This window comes from Danio rerio, chromosome 2 (genome assembly GCF_052040795.2).
Source record: "Danio rerio strain M-AB ecotype USA chromosome 2, GRCz13ab, whole genome shotgun sequence".
NCBI classification, from domain to species: domain Eukaryota; kingdom Metazoa; phylum Chordata; class Actinopteri; order Cypriniformes; family Danionidae; genus Danio; species Danio rerio.
Genome location: NC_141022.1, coordinates 44,645,330 through 44,667,338, shown reverse-complemented (window position 1 = coordinate 44,667,338; position 22,009 = coordinate 44,645,330). Strand labels below are relative to the sequence as shown.

Here is a 22,009-nt window from a genome sequence, read left to right as displayed (position 1 = left end):
TAAATACGCTGAATTGTTCAACAATTTAGATATTAATTACATTTACATCCACTCAGCATGTTCATCTTTTATAGGTATCTCAAATACTTGCTTTTAATCACTAAAGGTGACCTTTTAAATAGTTTAAAAAAAAATTAAATGTATTTACCGGATCAGAGAAGAAAGTGTTTTTATTTATTATTATTATTATTTTTTTTATTATTATTAATTTTTTTTTGTCTTAAATATTGGCTGTTTTGACAGTTGTCTGAGGTGTCTTAGAGTGTATGAGGTTGTCTGAGGACATCCATGCTGGTATCAGAGTGTCTGGAAGAACAGAGAACAGCCCACCGCCCACTGAATCGCCTCTGGCAGGAAACTGCCTGATAAACCACAGCTTAGATCTCCTCTGCTGGCATGCTCTTTTCACTTTTACTGTGAAATGAATTATATTTTTAGTTTCCAGTCCATAGCTTTGAAACAATTACGCTACTAACCATCTTTAATTCTTAACTTATGCAATGCTTAAATTGATTTTGGTACTTAAAGTAATGCCATTAAGTACACGGTGACTGATTTTTCCTTTAGTTCTTTATATAAGTCAAAGTTTGTAAAGTTGGGATTCACCTATAGCTCATAGTTTGGTTTTTAAAATCGTATACTATTTTTGACCTTTAAAAATCTGTTTGTGTAAAAAGAAAGGAGGGAAGATACTTCTGGAAAGAGTTGCTAAAGAAGTGGTGGTAAATGAGTTTTTTGTCATATGAAGCTTTGTCAAAATTGGCATCTTTTTGCAAGTGTTCTTGTGTGCGCAGTCACTTCAGAGCTTTTAAAATATTTAATATATATATTTAATTTAGAGACTACGCATTCATTCATATATAATATATAATATAATATATATAATATATAATATTTAGATTTGAGATTCTTTTAGTATTTGTCTAATAAATTTAATATAGTTGTAAACAGAAAGAAGGAAATCAAGAAAGAATTAAAAACAAATGTTACTACTTATGACACCAAAGCAGAGAAGAACCTACAATTAAACATCCCTAATTGGTCATTGTTTTATTTTAAGGTACAATTCTCACTATTATTTAAGCCATTAACTATGACCTTTTTCCTTCAATAAATCCTAATAAGCAGCAAATTCTTAGTTTATTGAAGTAGTTAGGTTAAGGTTTCGGTTTTAGGTAGGATTAGGGATGTAGAATAAGATCGTTCTGAAAATGTACTCTAATAAACTACTGATATCTTAGTAGGCAGGTTAAAATCCATGAGTTAATGGTAAGAATTGCTACATACTAAAGAATATAATCTAAACAACTAAACTGCCAAAAAAGGGATAAAAGAAAATCTTCAGGGACAAAATGCCAACTGAACTACATTATATATTTATAGCTGTCTAAAAATATCCTAAATGTATATTACAAATTGAGGGGTATTGAAGCACTAATTAGGCTAACAAAGATTGAAAAGAGGGATAATCAATTACATGACCTAGGAATTACAATAATCAAGAATGATTAAATAAAAGAGGATGAAGGAAAGCAACAAATATGCATCAAGATGTTACAATTTCTTAGCTTTTACTTTGGTTTTTATGAAATATTTGTTTTCAAAACATGTTTTAATGAGCAATAAACTGTATTAGGAATACAGTTGAAGTACTTATAAAACAATTATGGTAAGCGTAACAAAAAAAAACTCAATCTGACAGCAAATTACCTGGACAATTTATCAGTCATGCTGAAATTCTTACACATTAAATCAGTAAAACAGGGCTTTTGTTTGTCAGAGAGTCTGTTTAGTATGGATTTGGACAAGAAACTCTGGGTGTAACAACAGCGACTTCCTGTTAGCAACCTTATTACGGTAAAGTAAATTTGCAACGTCTAATTAATAAATAAAAGATCTGAAAAACAGTTAGCTTGTCAGAAACAATCAATCAGATTTTGCATAAATTTTGGTGCTTTCTCCAAGCATTAATCACCAAGTCACTCTTATTCAAAACACCTTTTCATCTAAATCAGTAATGTTTAAAAATCCATCTTACTGGGTCAGTGAATCATTTTAGAGTAATTATGAATTCAGTTTGATTCTGGTAAGTCTCTCTCTCTCTCTCTCTCTCTCTCTCTCTCTCTCTCTCTCTCTCTCTCTCTCTCTCTCTCTCTTTCTGCCTTCCCTGACTGATGTTTTTTAATTGAAACAGTCTGTAGTCTGTTCCTAATTTCCAATCGTGTTAATGTAATTAATAATGTATGGATATTCTAATTAAAAATTGCCTGCACCGTTTTACAGTGTAAACACAATTGATCTTTTGTTAATTAAGTTTTAAACATCATTGATGGAATTCAGAATTAGGAGCGAGTGTAAGACGGTTATTGCGCCTCCCACAGCAGTTCAATACATGAAATGGAAAACTGATTAAAATACATTAAAAGCAACACCAACCCTCGTCCTTTCCATCAGATAAGAGACGGTTTATTCCAAATAAGCGCAATAAAAGCACATCGCTGCTTCAGCTGTTTTGTGAAGAGTTTAGACAACCATGAGCCAGCAATGAGACCGAATCACATAATAAAACGTTCCTGTGGTGTAATGACAGTGATGGATAATGACAGTGATGCAGGTATAATACTGAGATAAATAGCAGTTGTTGACAGTAGTTAAATTCATACTGTGATCTATGATAAAGCAAACTGATTTTCTTTTAAATCTCTAAATTGGATAGTTAATAAATCATACCTGCCTCTCTATATGCAATGCAAAAATATTTTTTTAATCATTGCTTTTTTCTTTTGTTGTTGCTGATAGCTGTTTTTTTTTATTTTTTTATTTCTACATCCTTATGATTTTTTTTAAACATATATTCTGGCGTTTTTTTGTGTTTATTATAATTCAACAGTAACTTATTATTTTTTAACTAAACTGAATCAGTTTACAACTACACCAGCATTCGATCACACACTGTAAAAAAAATCTAGCAAAGAATTAAGATTTAATAAAGTAGTTAGGTTATTTACAAAAGAAAAAATAAATTTATACATTAGCAGCAAAAACATTAGCAAAAAGTTTACAATAAAACCGAATCAAGCTGTCAAATCTTATAAGCCGTTTCTTCACTGTATACACATTTTATTAAAGAGCAAAGAGTGAATCTCTTATTTAGATTTTTTCTCGTGTGATTACAATAAATAACAGGTGTCATTTTAAAAATGCACACAGCTAACGTTATAATGAACGCATTCGATTGTTTTCCTAATTTATTATGCCCATTTAAGATGAAATTGGTTGTTTGAAAAAAAAACCCTATCAAGATCGACATCATTAGATATTAATATTATTAATTATGTTTATATGTCTGTTTAAACACGCACTCAAAAGCCAGACTTTCGCTCGATCCGCTTCAAATCATGAATACAGAATCCGTTTGGCGTCAATTTAACACTATGGAGTGCGTCAGCTGACAGTCATGCACTGACATATGCCTGTTTTGAGGATTGCATAGAAGGGATGATGGCACCTGTAATAAAAAGGAAAGGGAATCGTGCCGTTTTTATATTTATTTCAAAGTGTTTACTCGCCTAAACAACGCGAAAGCACAGAACAGACTCAAATTTAAAAGCAAGTTGCGGTGTTTTGGCGGTATGGGTTGTGTATAGGGAGGATCGGCTCTTTAATGTCTATTGCCACCCTTCAGAGAAAGACTAAAAATACGGGAGAAATATGGGAAAATACCTTTACGTGATGATAGTGGGATAGAACTGTAAAATACAGGAGAATCCCAGGAAAAACAGGAGGGTTGACAGGTATGTGCAAAGTATATACTCTAATAAGAGAAACCCATTCTCTGACCACATCTCTAGAACTGCTCGATCGTGCAGATTCACTCTCTATAACATCAGAAAGATCCGACCCTTCTTATCTGAACATGCAGCTCAACTCCTTGTTCAAGCTCTTGTTCTCTCCAAACTGGATTACTGTAACTCTCTACTAGCTGGGCTTCCAGCTAACTCTATCAAGCCTCTTCAACTGCTCCAGAATGCAGCAGCACGAGTGGTCTTCAATGAACCTAAACGAGCACATGTCACTCCGCTGCTACTCCGTTTGCACTGGCTGCCAGTTGCTGCTCGCATCAAATTCAAAGCTCTGATGTTTGCCTACAAAGTGACTTCTGGCCTTGCTCCTTCTTATCTGCTCTCGCTTCTGCAGATCTATGTGCCCTCCAGAAACTTGCGTTCTGTGAATGAACGTCGCCTCGTGGTTCCATCCCAAAGGGGGAAGAAATCACTTTCGCTCACGCTCACGCTCAATCTGCCCAGTTGGTGGAATGAACTCCCTAACTGCATCAGAACAGCAGAGTCACTCGCTACTTTCAAGAAACGACTAAAAACTCAACTATTTAGTCTCCACTACACTTCCTAATCTGTAATTGCCTCTCTGAAAATCACACTAACTGTACAAAAAAAAATAAAATAAATAAAAAATAAAAAATACTAATACTACTAATACTTCCCTTCTTAGACTTTACAGACCTGAAACTGGCTTATAGCACTTATTTATTGTTGCTCTTGGTTGTGTAAATTGCTTCCTTGTCCTCATTTGTAAGTCGCTTTGGGTAAAAGCGTCTGCTAAATGACTAAATGTAAATGTAAATGTAATAAACAACTCGTATCTTAGTAGGCAGATAATCCTCCATGTATTAATGTTGAGAATAGCTCCGTATACTAAAGTATATAATTTAAGCATCTACACTTGCAAAAAAAAAAAAAAAAAAAAGGGATAAATATAAATATTCAAGGACAAAATGCCATCTGGACTACATTATATATTTAAAGCAATCTAAAATATGATATAGCAGAAAGGTATTGCAACTTGAGTAAAATATTGCCTTATATATTTTTGTTGAACTAAAGGAACGTTTTTAGTCATCTCAACTTACATCAATCAAACTGACTAAAGATATTAAGTTAAACTTTGTATAACTTACAAAATGTATTTAAAACCTGATTAACTTAAATGATTAAGTAAATCAAAATTAAAAAAAAAAATGTTGTCTTGACTTTTTGCCATTGCATTTTTACAGTGCAGCGTTCATGTCTGCCTGATTTTCTAGAATGTCCCACAATCTGAAATATTGTTATGGCTTTGTACTTTTTTTATCTATGTTAAGCTGCTTTGGCACAATCAAAACTGTAAAAAAAATAAAAAAAAATAAATTAATAAATCTGACAAATGTAGAATAAAAAAATTAGAAAGCAGTAGTTGCCAGAATTGTACAGATAAAATACGGTAGAAACATCTACATGTTACAGTAAACTACAATTTTTCATTAATTGATTGTGTTAACACTATAGGTGGGCATAGACTCATTTTTTAATCTAGATTAATCTCTGAATTAATGTAGATTAAAATGACTCATTTGAATTCTGCCGAAGGCATTTCGAATTTTTGTGGTACCCAAATAATAAGTCTTTGAGAATGGGTTTCTCAAGCCAGGTGGTGCATCTCCAGTTTCCAAAACTGAACTAAACAGAAATGGAATTAAGACATGTGGAGTATGCAAATATTAGTTGCATTATTGAAGTAAACACTGGAAACCCATTCTCATCCCGAAGGCGTCAAAATCTGAAGCATGGTCAAGCACCTTGCGCGTCAGTATGAGGACTCCAAATGTGCCCCTTGGCGTCACTATGCATAAAAGGACGCAAAAGGAATTCCATTCCTTTCAATGGGTTGCCTCAGGCATCATATGGAGACGCTCAAAGCCTCTTATAATTTCATGTAGGACTTTTCACCATATTTTGAATTATTTTAGTCCTTAAATTATTTTTCACATATAAAGATATTTGCGTACATCCTGTTTGTATTAAGCAATGTTTAAGCGAGGTGCACGACTAACGCGCTATGTGCTGGCCCTCGTCTACTCTAGTACCTCAAAATAGCAATGCGTCAGCAATGTGCCTCAGCACACCTGCTTTTTTAGACCAGAACGCCTATGGGCGCACATATGAATGCAAATGCATTTGCTATTTAAGCAACACATCAAAACGACACGTGTGTTGAGCTGAAACTAGCAAACAACAATTGCGTTACGCCTTGCGCTACATTGCGGAAGGTGTATGATAGTGCCAAAAGCCCTTAGTATGCGTGATGTGTTAACTATTTTGCTTAGTTTGTTTTTTCTTGATAGTTTTTTTTTTGTAGCAGGTAGTGAATATTAATTTTCATAGTCACGTTTTGTTATTTATTTAGTTTAGGAAGCAGTGGCCCGAAAGATTCACCTGTTTTTATTCTTTTTCACGAGGGCAATGTAGGATCTCTCCTGGAAAAACAGCTATAGTCTGGGAACTGACGTTTGTTTAGCTGCCCTACCTGCCTACTGTTATTTTAGCTGCTTCTTGTATGGTTAATTTATTGGAGATAAATGTCATATTCAAAAATCTTTCATATGTTTGGCTTAAATCCTGATTTCATTAAATAGAGCCGGTTTTTGATTTTGAGCCATAACTCCAAGTTTTGGATGTTTATATCAGGTCTCTATCTTGTAAATGTGTATTTGTCATAGTTTTGGATCACACTAGCTTATAGATATTATTGAGGCTAACATCTAAAACCATTTTTTTCATTTCACATGACTTTTAAGAGCCCTTAAGCATACAGAAAGTCTAACTACATATTACGTTTGAAAAAAGAACATCTAAAAATGTAACTCGATTAAGATGTACAGTTTCAACGTTCTCTTAACTTGTTTGGTACCAAATCACTGTGCTCAATCTGTAAGTAATACATGCCAGAATGACCTCATCTCAGCCGCTCGCCCTCCTCTCACCCCGTACGCACACATAAATAAAGCTAAAGCCCAGACAAAGATTGAAACCAGAGCCTCGGCGATAACTCCTCTGTCTGGACCTGAGAAGTTTAAAGCAGTTTAAAGGCAGACAGGAAGTTTAGCTGTGCTGCCAGGCTTCACCCAAAGAGATTATAGATTGAGACTCCAGATGCCCCCATGACCCCTTTAAAACCTTCTCTGGCTGCCAAGGCCCAGTGGCACTCGGAGCCCGGGCCACAGGGTTCCTCTATAGCTGAGAGGGCACCATCTGTCCGGCCCTGCTTGGTATTCGGACCCTTCTCGTGCAGTCAGTTGTTGTGATGGCAGCTTTACCAGCCTGTCTGTGGTGTGAAATGCTTGCGCTGTGGCCAGACCCAATGTTGTGAAAAGGTCAATTGGCTGTGTCTGAATGCCGGAGACTGTCTCTCGAGTGTCTCTCTGCCCCTTTCTCTCATTAGTGCTAGTTTAACAAGGTGATTCTAGATGTTAGTTGTGCCTTTCTGAATCCCAAAATGTCTGTGATGATAATGCAGAGTTGTGTTTAGCAGAAAGAGCAGACAGGGTTTGATTTCTGAGGCCGTTTCGATCTGAATTTTCAGCTTATTAATCAAAAAAAAAAAAAAGAAAGAATAGAAATCAGATGCAGTCTGATTGATGTTTTACATGTCTCTGTGGTGTTTTTTAAAATGTTTTTATTTTTTATTAAAAAAAAAAATTGACAAGCTTTTCTGCATGAGCTTGGTTTGTGGCTCCAACTGGATACTTGTAGCTTGTTATTCAAGTTTCAAAGTTCATACTGTAAGCAGAATCTGGACATACTTCCATTTTATATTTCAAGAGCACTAAATGTTTAGGGATTAAATGTGTATATTTACTACTTTGAAGAGCCCCTATTATGCATTAAAAAGGGTCACATTTTGGTTTTGTGGGTTTACAACAACAGTCTGATATGTATTTTAGGTCAAAAAACACTTTCATTGTCTTATAATATGCGTTTATTTTTACCTATTTATCCTAACAATTCATATATAAATCATTCAGCGATTCATTTGTTCCTGAATCGCTCCTTAGCACGATGCTAATATACGCTGATTGGTTTGATGACCCAGTCTGTTTTGATTGGGTGATTGCGTTCAGTACGAGACAGAGGATGCAGTCACACTTTGCTATCCGAAACATTAATCCACACAATGGCAAAAGCTGAACTATTTTGAAACTTGACCGCTACACGTGTGTAGGAACAGCTGACTGTGGTAGTATATCGCAGGCTCACAAACACATTAAAATATTTAAACAAAGTGGCACGCGCTACATTTTCAACATGGTTTAAGACGCTGCATGAGAATATAAAAAGTTAACCAGATACAGTATAAGCGGTTACAAGGAACAAAACACAATTAAATACATAATTTGCAAGCTAGAGATAACAAGGAGGCAACCATTTAAATTGCACTTACTTACACTTGTGAAATGGAGGAAGAAACTGATCCATGAACTGTGTACTGTAAAGTTCCTGTCAAGCTCTGATAAAGTTCCATACATCAATAGTCTTTTCTGATTCTTCCTTTAACAAACAGCCGACGAAACCCCCATTGTAAGGTGTAGATTGCAGAAGCACTCGTAAAAAAAATGAAAGGAGCATAGCACAATGCTGGGGCTATAACGCTGAGGTATTTTTGCAAAAATAAACATTCATTAATTAAAGAAAATAACTGTGTGTCTGATCGGTCTCATTTGCTACATTTATGTAGACAGTAATATATATATATATATATATATATATATATATATATATATATATATATATATATATATATATATTTTTTTTTTTTTTTTTTTTGTAGATTTCAATCTTTAATTTATTTAAATTTAATATATTTATGTACTGCTGAACATCCCTGTGCAAGAGCGCAGGCAATGTAGGTTTTTAAAAAGAGCGCAAATAAAGTGCAAAGTGGGTGTGGCCAACCGGAAACATTTTGTTTCTGCGTCATCGCTCCAACCAGGGTGTAACCACATAAGGGCAAAAAGGCAGAGCGTGAGCGGAACTGCAGACGCCTGCTAGCATTTTGCTTAGACAGATTTTTCTTTGGGAGAAATGCTAATACTTCATTACCTTGTTTGTGTTCTGACCACATGTGCTTGGTTGTTTACTATATCAATAAAGTGTAGTCTTTTTAAAACACTGTTGTAACATTGAGCCACTAAACATTGTTCTTATGATATTTACCTACAGGAGGAAAACTCAAATTACTTCCAAATACTTCAAACCTTATGTATTAGTAAATGCAAGGCTATTTATTAAATCCAGGCATAACACTGTACTGTATGACAACGTTTCAGACACTGCCCTACAGCCTGCTGCTAATCAATCTGTCAGAATCTGGAGTACATTACAGATCTAAAGAAAATTATAACTGATAATTAAACTTAAATAAAACAATTAGATATGGTATACAAGTACATCATTTCACTCACCTTGGAAATGGAGGCAACGTAAATGGTTTGTGAGCACAAAAAAATGCACAGTATGGCATATCGTCTGATAATTGTAGGAAATAATTCCAAAAGGCAATTGACTGTGTAAAGCTACATAAAACAAAACAAAAATGCAATGTATATGTCAAGTTCAGCAGCTAATCAGCCGGAACCAGCTGAGGTGAAGTAACTGCAACCAGCGAGACCTAGCTGTCACTCAAGTGGCCTCGCCCTTAATTATGCAGACTTAATATAGCTTAATGTAGATGAAATGGATGAGCTATTAAAAAAACTCACCCCCTCACAGTTCACATGAAGGGTAATATTAGCTATATGAACCAAAATTGTTCTTTGTGCCAGCCTGTAAACACCATGTTTTCTTATGTAAAGTTGACCATTTTAACAGTGGGGTCAATAGAAACTTGCTCTATTATGGAGCCAAGACCATTTTGCAGTTTCAGTTACTTCCGTATTAGCTTCATAAGGGAGAATGGGAGGTTGCCGCTACGATAGGACCCCATATCTTTCACAAGGTGTTTATTTATGTATCAAATTAGCAGGCGGGAAGAAAAAAAAGAAAGTATTTAGAACCCTTGAGACTGAAATTTACTTCCTGTGTGAGTTGCTGAATCTCATTTTCACATTGTTCTTTTTGCTATAATTTCATGTGTGATATCACTAGAGTTTCACAAAATATTATTTTTAGCTTCCGAGAATCTGTTCAAGAGCGTAAGTGGATAAAATGCACACACGCATTCTCTCATTTTTTATGAAATATAAAACTTATCCACAGCCTACAGCATTCAGTGCTGATACACTCTCACAAATAAAGGTACGAGAGCTGTCACTGGGGTGTGGTACCTTTTCAAAAGGTAAACATTTATACTTAAAGGGTCCTTATTGGTACCTCAAAAGCATATATTTGTTCCTACAAAACTACTTTTTAGGTACTAATATGTACCCTTTAGGTATCTATAGGGACCCTCTAGGTACAAATGTGTATCTTTTGAAAAGGTACCTCGTCAGTGACAGCTCTCCTAGTCTTGAAGTCAATATTGCTTAACACAGGAACAAAATTATGGCGTTTTATGTGTGTGCGTGTGTTTGCAATTTCACACAGTACAAAAAATAATCATACTCTAAAAAAAATATCAAGCTTTACTTGTCAAACCCTAGTGCTGTTGAAAAAAAGGCTTTTCAATAAAAAAAGAAGACAAGTGAGAAGAGAAACAAAGGGGGGCGAAACAGTGGGACTGTCTTTAATTCATGAGGTGATGATGTTTTTATTAAAATATAGTCTGGAGATAGTCTGTTGTTGCTCTGTGTGCTCTCCTCTCTGTTTGTTTCAGTGACACCTAAAAGACTCATTATCACCACATCCAAATCAAAGCGTATGGTCAAAGTTAGGAGAACACATTGCATAGCTAAAAAACAAACAAACTAATAGTAATCACCACAGTTTCCAGATCATTATTATCACCATAGACTGTAGCTATGATTACGTCCAAAAATGTGAATTAACGTTATAAGCAAAACTGGATTATTATATAAAAGATGTGCGAATAAAGAAGCATTTCAATCCAACGAGTCAAAACGAACAAAATCGTCACTTTCTGATTAACTTGTGGCAAATATCAACAGTAATACTGCAGAATTTGCTGCGTGAGAAGCTGCGTGAATCTTTTCTTCATTTAATAAATGACTTGTGCCTCAGAGTGCAATCCTGACAGGCAGTGAATCCTGCGGTGGCTTTTAAAGGCGTGAGATGCCGAGCACAGACGCTCTTGATTCTGGAGGTAATTAATAGTATAGTAACACTAAATCTGAGACGATTAGGGCGTTTTAGAATGACCAAAACAACATTTCAGATGTTTTACAATGTGCTCAGCCACTGGTTTATCCATTCGCACACATTCTTATCATCACATGATCTCTTAAAACAAAATCAATTGACTTTTCTAATGCACATACTGGAATTTGTTCGGTGAAAGTGTTTCCATTGCAGTTTGTTTTTTTCTTATCGAATAAAAAGTTTATCCTACTCAGTTATGTGCATATGTTTTTTATGCACATTTTCTAAATTTATGCTCATCTTAGTGTTTCCATCTACAGATTTTTAGGCGCATATGAAAATGCATAAAAATAGCTGGATGGAAACATAGCTAATGTTGGGGAAAGTTGCTTTTGAAAGTAATGCACAACAATATTGAGCTACTCCTCCAAAAAAGTAACTAATTGTGTTACTTAGTTACTTTTTATGGGGATTTTTGAGTTCTTTTGCTTTACTTTTCCTTACCTGGCTGAGGTTTGATCTCTTTGAGAACTTGCAGGTGTTTTTTTTCCACTTTTTTTTTTTTTTTGTAAAGCTCTGCATTTAACACGGGGACAGGTGAAGTGTTTTGCATCAATTTTGTTTCTTTTTTTTTGTATATTGTGTTTTTTTTTTTTTTTGCAGTTGTCAGTTTTACTTAAACATTATCTACACATGTTTTCATTTTGATAAACAAAATTGATTAAAAAATACATTGTAATATAAATATGTAAGCACATTTTGAATGTCTTCTTTCTATAAGACTAAATACACATTTTATAAAAACCCCAAAAATTGAGAATTGACAGATGAATGCAAAAAAAAAAGCATTTTTGTCAGCATATCTAGCCTTAAGGAACATTTCAAGGCAGTATGTGATGATGAATGAATGAAAACTCCTCTCCTCTGTCACCAGTGACTGGGAACTGAAGTGATGAAAGTGAAAAGGTCAGGCATTAGACACAGTATGACAGTTCTGACGGAAGTATCAGAGAGTTTTAGGTCAGATGACAGACTCACTGTCTCATCTCTCTTTCTCTCTGGTCAGTGCTGTTCTCTTATGTTTGTCAGACATGAACAAGTTGATTTATACTTTGAAAACACAAGCATCTGGGTTTCTGTGAGGTTTTGACATTTCTGTTTTGAATTCATCTTAAAATATACGCAAAAAAGTGGCACAATTGCTTGATATATCATGTAACTACCAGTTACAGTACAGGAATGCACAAAAACATCAATCATTGTACCATGGTTTATCATGAAATTCATTCATTCGTTTGGCTTAGTCTCTATTTCAGAGGACACCACAGTGGAATGAACCGCTTTATCATGAAAATGCTAATAATAATCATTCTAATATTACAGTTTTTTTCTAACAGCTGTTGTTCAATGTAAACAAGCTGCAAAGTTGTTAATCAAAAAGTGCATGATAAATTATTGTCTCTAAAAAGAAAGAGTCAGCCCTGAAATATCTAAATGAGTCATTATATTTTTGACTATTTTGCATGTGACCAATCTATATCAATAATAGCATAGGCCAGCATGCTTATGAAATATGAATAAGCTGAAATGGACATTTCCAAAACAAAAAAATATTCACAAAGACCTGTCAAAACCAGCCTGATCTCACAAGAAAACATAAGTATGTTATGTTTTGTCAGTTTAGTGGCTATATTGTACGAATTTGCATGAGTTCAGTCGTACGAAATTGTATGAATTTTTACAAGGAGGCGTGGCCCCTAACCACACCCCTAAATCCAACCATCATTGGGGGATGATCAAATCGTACAAAATTGTACGAATTAGATCATACGAATTCATATGAATTAGCCACTAAATCAAAATTGTCGTGAGATTGTGTTGGTCAAAACAGACTTGGCCAGCTGAGGAGGGAGGAGTTTTCAGACGTTTTTTTTTTTCTTACTTAAAGTTTTTGCATTGTTTCTAGTCCAAATATCAAACAGTTATTAAATCAATGGTAATTTTCTAAAAATATAAAAATATATGTATTGTTTTATTGATATCAGAAATAATTTTCAAAGTTAGTTTTTCCCTGAAACAAAGCAAAATAGTCTACCAATAAGTTAAGTAAAATAATTTTATTTTAAACCAAAAATATCAAATAGTATAATTAACACCAGAAAGAACTGTAATACAATTGTGAAAAAGTCATGATATGAGATATTTTCCATATATAAATTGGTGAAATGCTTTTAAACATATTCAGCTAACAAAAAACGATTATCTTTAAGTATATGATTCATTATAATTGTGACATTTTCTACAGCTATGCATACCGTGATTAATAACTTGAGTAATTGGTTTGTGTGAGTGCACATCTTGGTTTTAGTTTCAGTCGCTCCGGGTCCAATAAAAAAAATCTACTTAAGGCTGATTTATACTTCTGCGTCAAGCGCACTTGTTTGCTCCGCCGTGGCTGTCGCTGATATTGACGCGCACCTCTTAAAAAATGCAACGATGCATAGAGCAAGCTCTGTGATTGGTCGGCTTGGTAGCACTGACGAGTGTGGGTGGGACCGAGAGCCGCGTGAACCTGTCGGAGCGAGTGTTTACAAGTGGCAAGTGCTGTGAAGTAACTCCAGATAGAGAATGTTGTTTTGTGCTTACCTTATCATTAAAGTTGTGGGCAAGTGGGCAAGTTTGAACAACTTCTACATTGAGGTATATTAAGTGTTCAGAAAAAGCAAAACACCAGTGAAGAAACTCGACACAGAGGAACATAAAAACCTCATTACCAGCTAGCCTTTCGGAAGTGTTATTGCAGATCAAGACAAACAGCATGCAGAACTGACAACCACAATGCGCAAGGCAGGTACCGTGGGTCACGTCGATCATTCAACGCAGAAGTATAAACCAGGTTTTAGTCCGTTGCTTGTCAGGTGTCGTCTTATAATCTTCAACCAGAGATATGTAAACAAATAAAAATAAACAAAATATACATTTTAAATCAAGAAAACTGTGTGACTCAGCTGTCTTCTAACGTACTCCCACCAGACTTAGGCCCAATCTCAATTCTATTTTTGTACCCCTTCCCCTTTTCCTTTGGCCCTTGAAACAGAGTGTAAAGGAGTAAGGCTTCAAGATGTTGTGGGAAATTTCCTTACCCCTTGGCTTCGAATGTGGTCCTGAAAAATCTTTGTTTGAAGGGGTATCTACCCCTTCACCTTAGCCCTACGCCTTCACACTAACGAGAATTGGGAAATTGGGTAAAGGGAAGGGCTAAGGGGTAGAATTGGTATAGGGTCTTAACAAACGTAATTCTTAAAGAGCCAGCACACATTTTATTTTTTACATGGTACATATTTTCAATGCAATATGCACAGAATATTTATCTGAACAATACATATGAATAATGAAACTTCACAAATGCAAACAATTCAAAACATTAAAAACTGTAATGTATCATATAATATTGGTAATTGAATCCGTACAAGTAATCTCCTACAGTTTGCATATTGTCTTATTAATTGAAAGGTGCAAATTAAAACATTTAATAGGAAATATTTCATTATTATATGTGCTTAATTAGAAGTGTGGGCTAAGTGATTTGGGGCCCTAAGCCATTGCATATATGGGGCCCTACCATTGAAACTCAAAACATGATTCTCATTGTCTATAGATATTTTTTTATCTGTATTTTTTTTTTGTTTGTTGTTGTTGTTATTGTTTTGTTTTTAATAAACCGCATGTTAAACATACATTTTAAGGGGAATTTTTATCTTCTTAATTTAAAGTTTAATAGAATTAATTCACAAATTCAAAGCAAGTTCACAAACCATGTACACAGGTAATTAGCCATATTTGAGATTAGATTTTAATATTTGCATGTACAGTACGGAAGAACTGTTCCACTTTTGAAAAGAAGCTAATAACGGTAAAGTCTTAATGGTTGTAGACAGGTTTTACAACATACATTTTTAAATGCTAAAAGATTAATATATGCTTCTTGAAATTGGTCAGGGCCCCTATATTCCTGCTTACCTCGCTTATTGGTTAACTCTGCACTTGCTTGATTATTTACCATAAAATCTGATGGATGGATGGATGGATGGATGGATGGATGGATGGACAGATAGATTGTTAGATAGATGGATGGGTGTGTGGATGGATGGATGGATGGATGGATGGTTGGATGGACGGATGGATGGACAGATAGATTGTTAGATGGTTGGATGAATGGACGGACGGATGGACGGACGGACGGACGGATAAATTATTAGTTAGATAGATGGATGGATTGGATTTTTTTGTAATTGTTGCAGAAAAAGGTAATTGTTTAGTCAAACAGCAGCAGAAGGTCATGATGGGAATCTGCAGTAAATAATGGTCTCTCATTCTTGCTGTCTCTCTGTGCTGTTCTAACCTTGAGGTGTATAAGCAGGTGCAGTTAACTCAATGCCTCACTGCTGTGTGCCGAATGAAGCAACACTGCCGAATGAACTAATAGAGGGCACATTGACAGTTTTAATGTATTTTTAGCCCTTAGTTTCATGCTGGCTTTCAATTAATGGCCATACTACAAGGCGCCACTCTCGACATGGTGCAGCCACTGAAAAAAACTCCAAAATGACCTGATTATTACCCTGTGAATTTGAATGATAATTAGCGTTTCATTCTTTTTTTCTCCCCCTCTTTAATTGTCCTCCCATAAGGGGGTTGATTGAGATGTATGCCGGGGGACGTGTACCGTTATCTCTGCAAAGGTTACACAAATCAAACACATCAGAGAAGGAAAATGCTGTGGTGAAGCAGTGAAAAAAGAAATCTGGAAAAAGTCTGGATTACAGGCTTTTTAGAGATTGAAATTGATTTTTAAAGTGTCAATTATGTATATATATATATATATATATATATATATATATATATATATATATATATATATATATATATATATATATATATATATATCAGTTTTCTCTCACATCCAACAGTACACTTTTTTGGACTAATTCACACAAGTACTGTAGTGAGGTGTTGTCATGCTATTTCCCTGGGGAAGTGCTCCTACAATAATTTTGGCTCTTAGTTACTGTCACGGTTGCTGTTCATGTGCACCTTCTTTGTTGTCACTTATTGCGTGTTGTGTTGTCACATATTTTTTTTAATTATTTTTAATAAATTATTATTAAAATAATTATTCAAATAATAATTATTTTCATGTGCGTTTGTTGTGGTGTGTCCGTGTTGTTGTGGTCACTCGCTATGCTTATCATAGCCTCTCTCTGTTTGCTGTGTTATCAGTCAGCTCGCACCTATTTAAGGGCAGAGTTTTCCTTGCTTATTGTCAGTTCATTCATTCATTCATTCATTTATTCATTTGTTCGTTCATTCATTCATTTATTTGTTCATTTTTAATTTTCAACTTTTCTGGGGCCGGGTCAGCAGTCTTAGGAAAGAACCCCAGACTTCCCTGTCCCCAGACACTTCCTCCACCTCCTCTGGGGGGATACTAATGGGGTTCCCAGGTCAGCCGAGAGACATAGTCCCTCCAGCATGTCCTGGGTCTTCCCCGAGGTCTGCTCCGAGTGGGACATGCCTGGAACACCTGCCTAGGTAGGCGTCCAGGAGGCATCCGAAACAGAGCCACCTCAGCTGACTTCTCACGATGTGGAGGAGCAGCGGCTCCACTCTGAGCTCCTCCCGGGTGAGAGAGCTCTTCACCCTATCTATAAGTGTGTACCCTGCCACCCTACAAAGTAAACTCATTTCTGCCACTTGTATCCAAGATCTTGTCCTTTCGGTCATGAACAAAAGCTCATGACCACAGGTGAGAGTAGGAACATAGATTGAGCTGTAAATTGAGAGCTCAACTCCTTCTACACCACAACGGATTGGTACAGTACATAGACTGCATTACTGCTGCCGCTTCACCAATCCGCCTATCAATGTCATGTTCCATACTTCAACTCCTCCACCTGGGGTAAGGACTTTCCTCCTCATTGTCAGTTTGTTGTGGTTATGTCATTATTCCTGTGCGGTTGAAATTCGCTCTCAATGACTGTACTGTGTGCAAAGGGGCCAATGGTCAGCAAGTCACCAAGATGTTAACGTTTACCAAAAAGCCATGTTTAATGACTGTGAAAGATTCACAGACACAACTGTGCTGCACTAAATGAAGTAAATCTGCCATCCGAATCAGTGTACTGAAAACAGAGGATCAACATCATGCTGTATTCGTGACTTTCTAAACCTATACAAGACACAAACAGTGATCTGTACTTGTAATTCAGATGAAAAATTCAGATTCACACACAAATGCTTTGTTCGCAATGTACAGTTAATTGCATGCGGCAATGTTGTTCTCTAAATGTTTATATTGTACATAGAGATTTAATTGAAAATGCAGTGGTTATTTTAATGAACGTTTGTGCACAGTGGATCTAATCAGTACCAGGCTATTTTGACAAATGGATTCGTGGGAGCATTGGCTGGCGGAGCTCATTCGAATGTCGAAAAACCCTTTGTCTTGCATCACACCTAATCTATTGATCCAGTTTCACACTGGGACAGCATGGTAATGTATATATGATGTATTTCAATTTTTTTAACAGCAAGATATACACATCATCAATGTATCAGAGTAGATATCTATACAGCACGTGAGAGAATTTCACAACCAAGATATGCTTTTATGAATTCATTGTCGAAATGTATAGGCTAGAATATTCACACTTGCATTTGGATGTGAGTACGCATGAACCGCAACTGTGAGAGTTACATTGAGCCAGAATAAAAAAAAAAATAAAAAAAAATCAATCTCTGTAACCCAACCACTAAATCGGAAGTACAATTTTTGACAAATAAAAATTCAGACATATTTCCAAAAAATATTTTTTTGAAGCATACTTGAGCGCACGAGTCCTACTCTTGTAAACAGTGTAATTATCTCTTCATGTGTAAAACAGCATTGGACCATCCCTTTAATAATTAACTAATTTTCTTCTCGACTTTTATTAATCTGGGGTCGCCACAGCAGAATAAACCGCCAACTTATCCAGCATATGTTTTACGCAGCGGATGCCCTTCCAGCTGTAACGCATCACTGGAAAACATCCATACACACTCATTCACTCACATAAACTATAGACAATTTCGCTTACCCAATTCACCTATATCACCTGTTTTTGGACTTGTGGGGGAAACCGGAGCACCTGGAGGAAACCCACATGAACACGGGGAGAACATGCAAACTCCACACAGAAATGCCAACTGATCCAGCCGGCGCTCGAACCAGCGTCCTTTTTGCGGTGAGAAGATTGTGCTACCCACTGTGCCACCGTGTTGCCCCACCCCTTTATTAATAATTAACAAAAAATAAATACAATTCTGAAACAACTAAAGTCATTTAGAGCCTCCATATATATATATATATATATATATATATATATATATATATATATATATATATATATATATATATATATATATATATAATCTAAAAATATGGCTCTTTTGTGTCATAGTTAGCAAAACAATGAATGAATGAATGAATGAATAAATGAATGAATGAATAAATAAATAAATAAATCTCTACATTTTATTTTAAATTAGTATCAGATTTAGTAAGGCTAAACTATCCTGAACTGAGTTTAAGCAGCAAACCTCCTTACCACCAGAGGGCGTCACCACTACTTTAAATAAACAGCAATTTTACAAACCTGCTAAATACTTGAAAGCAAAGATTGAGAAAAACAAGCATGTGCAGCTAAAGATAATCTGAGTTTACACGTCCAGTGCTTTCTAGCCTCTACTGAATTAAAGAGGAATTTATGTTAAGTCTTGGTAAGTAGATTTTCAAGATTATGTCTGTTTATTAAATCCTGTGTCTAATCTATGGCCTGTTTCGATGATGACAGTCTGCAGTTCTCTCTCAAAAGCCTCAACTAATTTGAAAATGCTTAGTTAAAGCAACAGTCAAGAATTTCTTTGGATTGTAATCGGCACATTAAATGTATACTAAAGTAATTACAGTAAAATATACATTATTACATGGAAGTAATACTAAGAACAATGCTATTCAACTACACCATCTCAAAGGGATATACAGTAGTTCACCTAAGAAAATGAACGATTATTATTTAGTTAAGTGGTTCCAAACCCTTATGAGTTTCTTGTTTCTGTCAAACACAAAAGAAGACATTTTGAAGAAAGCTGAAAACCTGTAACCATTGACAATGGGTACTGATTTCTTTCACTGCTGTAATGGTTACCATTTCTCTTCAAATATTTTCTTTTGTGTTTAACATTAATAAGAAACCCATAAAGGTTTAAAACAAGTAAAGGGTGTGACAGAATTTCTGGGTGAACTATCCCAGCAGGCACAGGACTTCAACATAATGTCAGATTGACATCATGTTCCAACGTCGTGGGACATTGCTTTACGGGTAAAAATGAAAATCGGGTTGACATCAGCAGTGTTTCTAACTTAGCGACTTTGCTATATTTAATGATTTTTCAGACCTCACTAGTGACAGATTTTTAAAAAAGCGACTAGCGACAAATCTAGCGACTTCTTTTTTTAGTGTCACTGGAGATTTTGTTTAGACTCTCATGTGCCCACACTTTACTGTTCCTACTCTTCTCTACAAGCTGCGGGTGATGCCATCAGCCCCTCCACTGCCTCAGAGCACTCAAGGGTGGCCCTGTCCATATACAGCAGTTTCTCCCCCCTGCAGCCCTAGAGCAGATCACCCTTCTGCGTAACCCTGGAGTGAGGTATTTCCCTTGTAGAGACAAACCGATCTGCTTCTCCTTATTTTAAATTTAGCAATGTCATTTGACCATTTAATCTTGTTTACGATCACACATATTTTAGTGCAGTTTCTGAACTTGTCTGAGTTTATTACGTCTGTGAGTTTACTGCAAATTCACTACACATGTGATATACTGTATTGAAACAACAATAAATTGACATAAAAAAAAGCTAAATTGACATACATTAAGCATAGTGCAAATATAAATACCCCTTTATTAACCACGGGCTGTAAAACAAATATAAACAGTTGGACGTGATGATGGGGAGTGGAGAGATTTTATTAAATTGCTGTTACAACATGAAGCCTTTTGGATTTTCACTCTAGATACATTGTCTCCAAGAGGTTTAAATGCGGAGCTTGATGTTTGTCCTTTTCTATAATGTTCAATTTGTTTGGATAAAGTTTTTTGGCTATGTTTTATTGTATATTTTGTTGTATTATTTTTTTGTATTTCCTTATATTCTGTTATGTTTTCTTTATTTTGCGATGTAATATTAGGGTTTGCGTAATTTATAAATGTGTATTTTTTTATTTTCTTGTGACATAATGTGTGAGATCATGTAATCCAGAAGTGTACAGAAAGAAGCAACATATTGTGATGAACACTGTCTGCTTTTGTAAATGTTTTCATAAAATTCTTGAATCACCATTGTTAGCATTCTCCACCTGTACTACCATATCCTCCATGCTCGGATGTGAAAATAACTCATCTGCTTTCTACAGTTACAGTCCAGCAGGGATGTGGTTATTTATATCCTTTCCTTTTCCGCCGCCACAGAAATTCAGTGTGTCAGTGATGTGATGCAGGTCCACTCACACTTCACGAGCAGCTTGAAGGGTCATCTTCTCATCCCCGAAGCTTCCATCTTCCTCTTGATTAATAAACCTGATTGTGCTGGAGTGTGTTACTGTAATCAGCAGTGACACACTGCAAACCAGGCACTCGCTCAGCCATTCTGACTTCATTCGTCTCTCTCTTTTAAATCTGTCCAGAACCTTTCCGTGCAGCTCGCACGTCCATCTTTCATCTTCAGGAGAGGGAAGTGTGCCAGACCTGTTTGCTGAGGCTCTGCTGGATCTGTACTTCTTGTACAGGTTGCTTCCTGGATGATACAGGCTTGGGCCGTGTGCCATTGCCAGGTTAGTGAGACGATCCTGTGATGAAGCATCTCTCAGTTATAAATAAATAAATAAACAAATACAAAAATAAATATAGTATATACGCTGTGTTTTAAGGTACTATTTGCACTGCTAACAATTAATTAACTAAGAAGTACTCAGTAACTACAAGTACTACAACCTACTAGTTTGATGCCTATTAATAGGTGCACACACAAACATACACAATTATGCACGCATACACAATGTCTCAGTTAAAAATAAATAAATAAATAAATCTATGCTACTTTTATTCACACAATGGCCCATAAAAATGGGCAGATATCAAAGAGAGAAGAGTGAAGGTTTGAGCAGATAAGATATGACAATTGTTTCCTTACTGGTAGATGTTGTAAATATAGCAAGCATTCCTGTAGCAAGCATTTTTTTACTCTTGAAAAGTAGTCATATGTTGCAGGACAGGCATGAATTGTTGAACTAGCATTTTTCCCACTGCAGTTAGCATCTGAAATGAACACAAGAGTCAGTAAAGCACCAACAACATTTAATTGGGCTGCACTATAGAGGTTAGAGAGAGATGATTCTGTGATAGAATAACACACACACATACACAAGCTCATTAGAAAATGTGCTTTTACCTGCATTTTTGCAAAACTATGCATAGTACTATACATTCACTGTCGTTTTCAGCTTAATTGAACACTGGAGGTAAAAGAGCTTCTCTATTTCTCTTCATGTAAATTTTCATTTCCAGTGATCACTTCCTATGTCATATAAAAAGGCCACAGCTTTTGTGTCATTTTCCTGTTAAAATAGAGTATCTAAAATTTTTAACTCACTTAATATAAGTTGGTGGTTCATTCCACTGTGGCGACCCCACCCCAAATTAATAACAACACCTAAGCCGAAAAGAAAATTTATGAATAAATTTAAATATCCCATAACCACCACAGAACCTTTAAATATCCATGCCCAAGCACCCAAAATACAGTGAAGTTAGGTCAGGGC

At 35.6% G+C, this 22,009-nt stretch overlaps 1 protein-coding gene across 1 annotated transcript in view; it reads left to right on the top strand.

Annotated features, from left to right (window-relative positions):
* Positions 1 to 22,009, top strand: part of LOC147837201 (uncharacterized) — a 293,483-nt gene that overhangs the window by 149,181 nt on the left and 122,293 nt on the right. Inside the window, exon 2 of the mRNA XM_087241234.1 lies at positions 20,876 to 21,022. Coding sequence (XP_087097360.1) covers positions 20,876 to 21,022 — 147 coding nt within the window. The remainder of the gene's footprint in view (positions 1 to 20,875; positions 21,023 to 22,009) is intronic.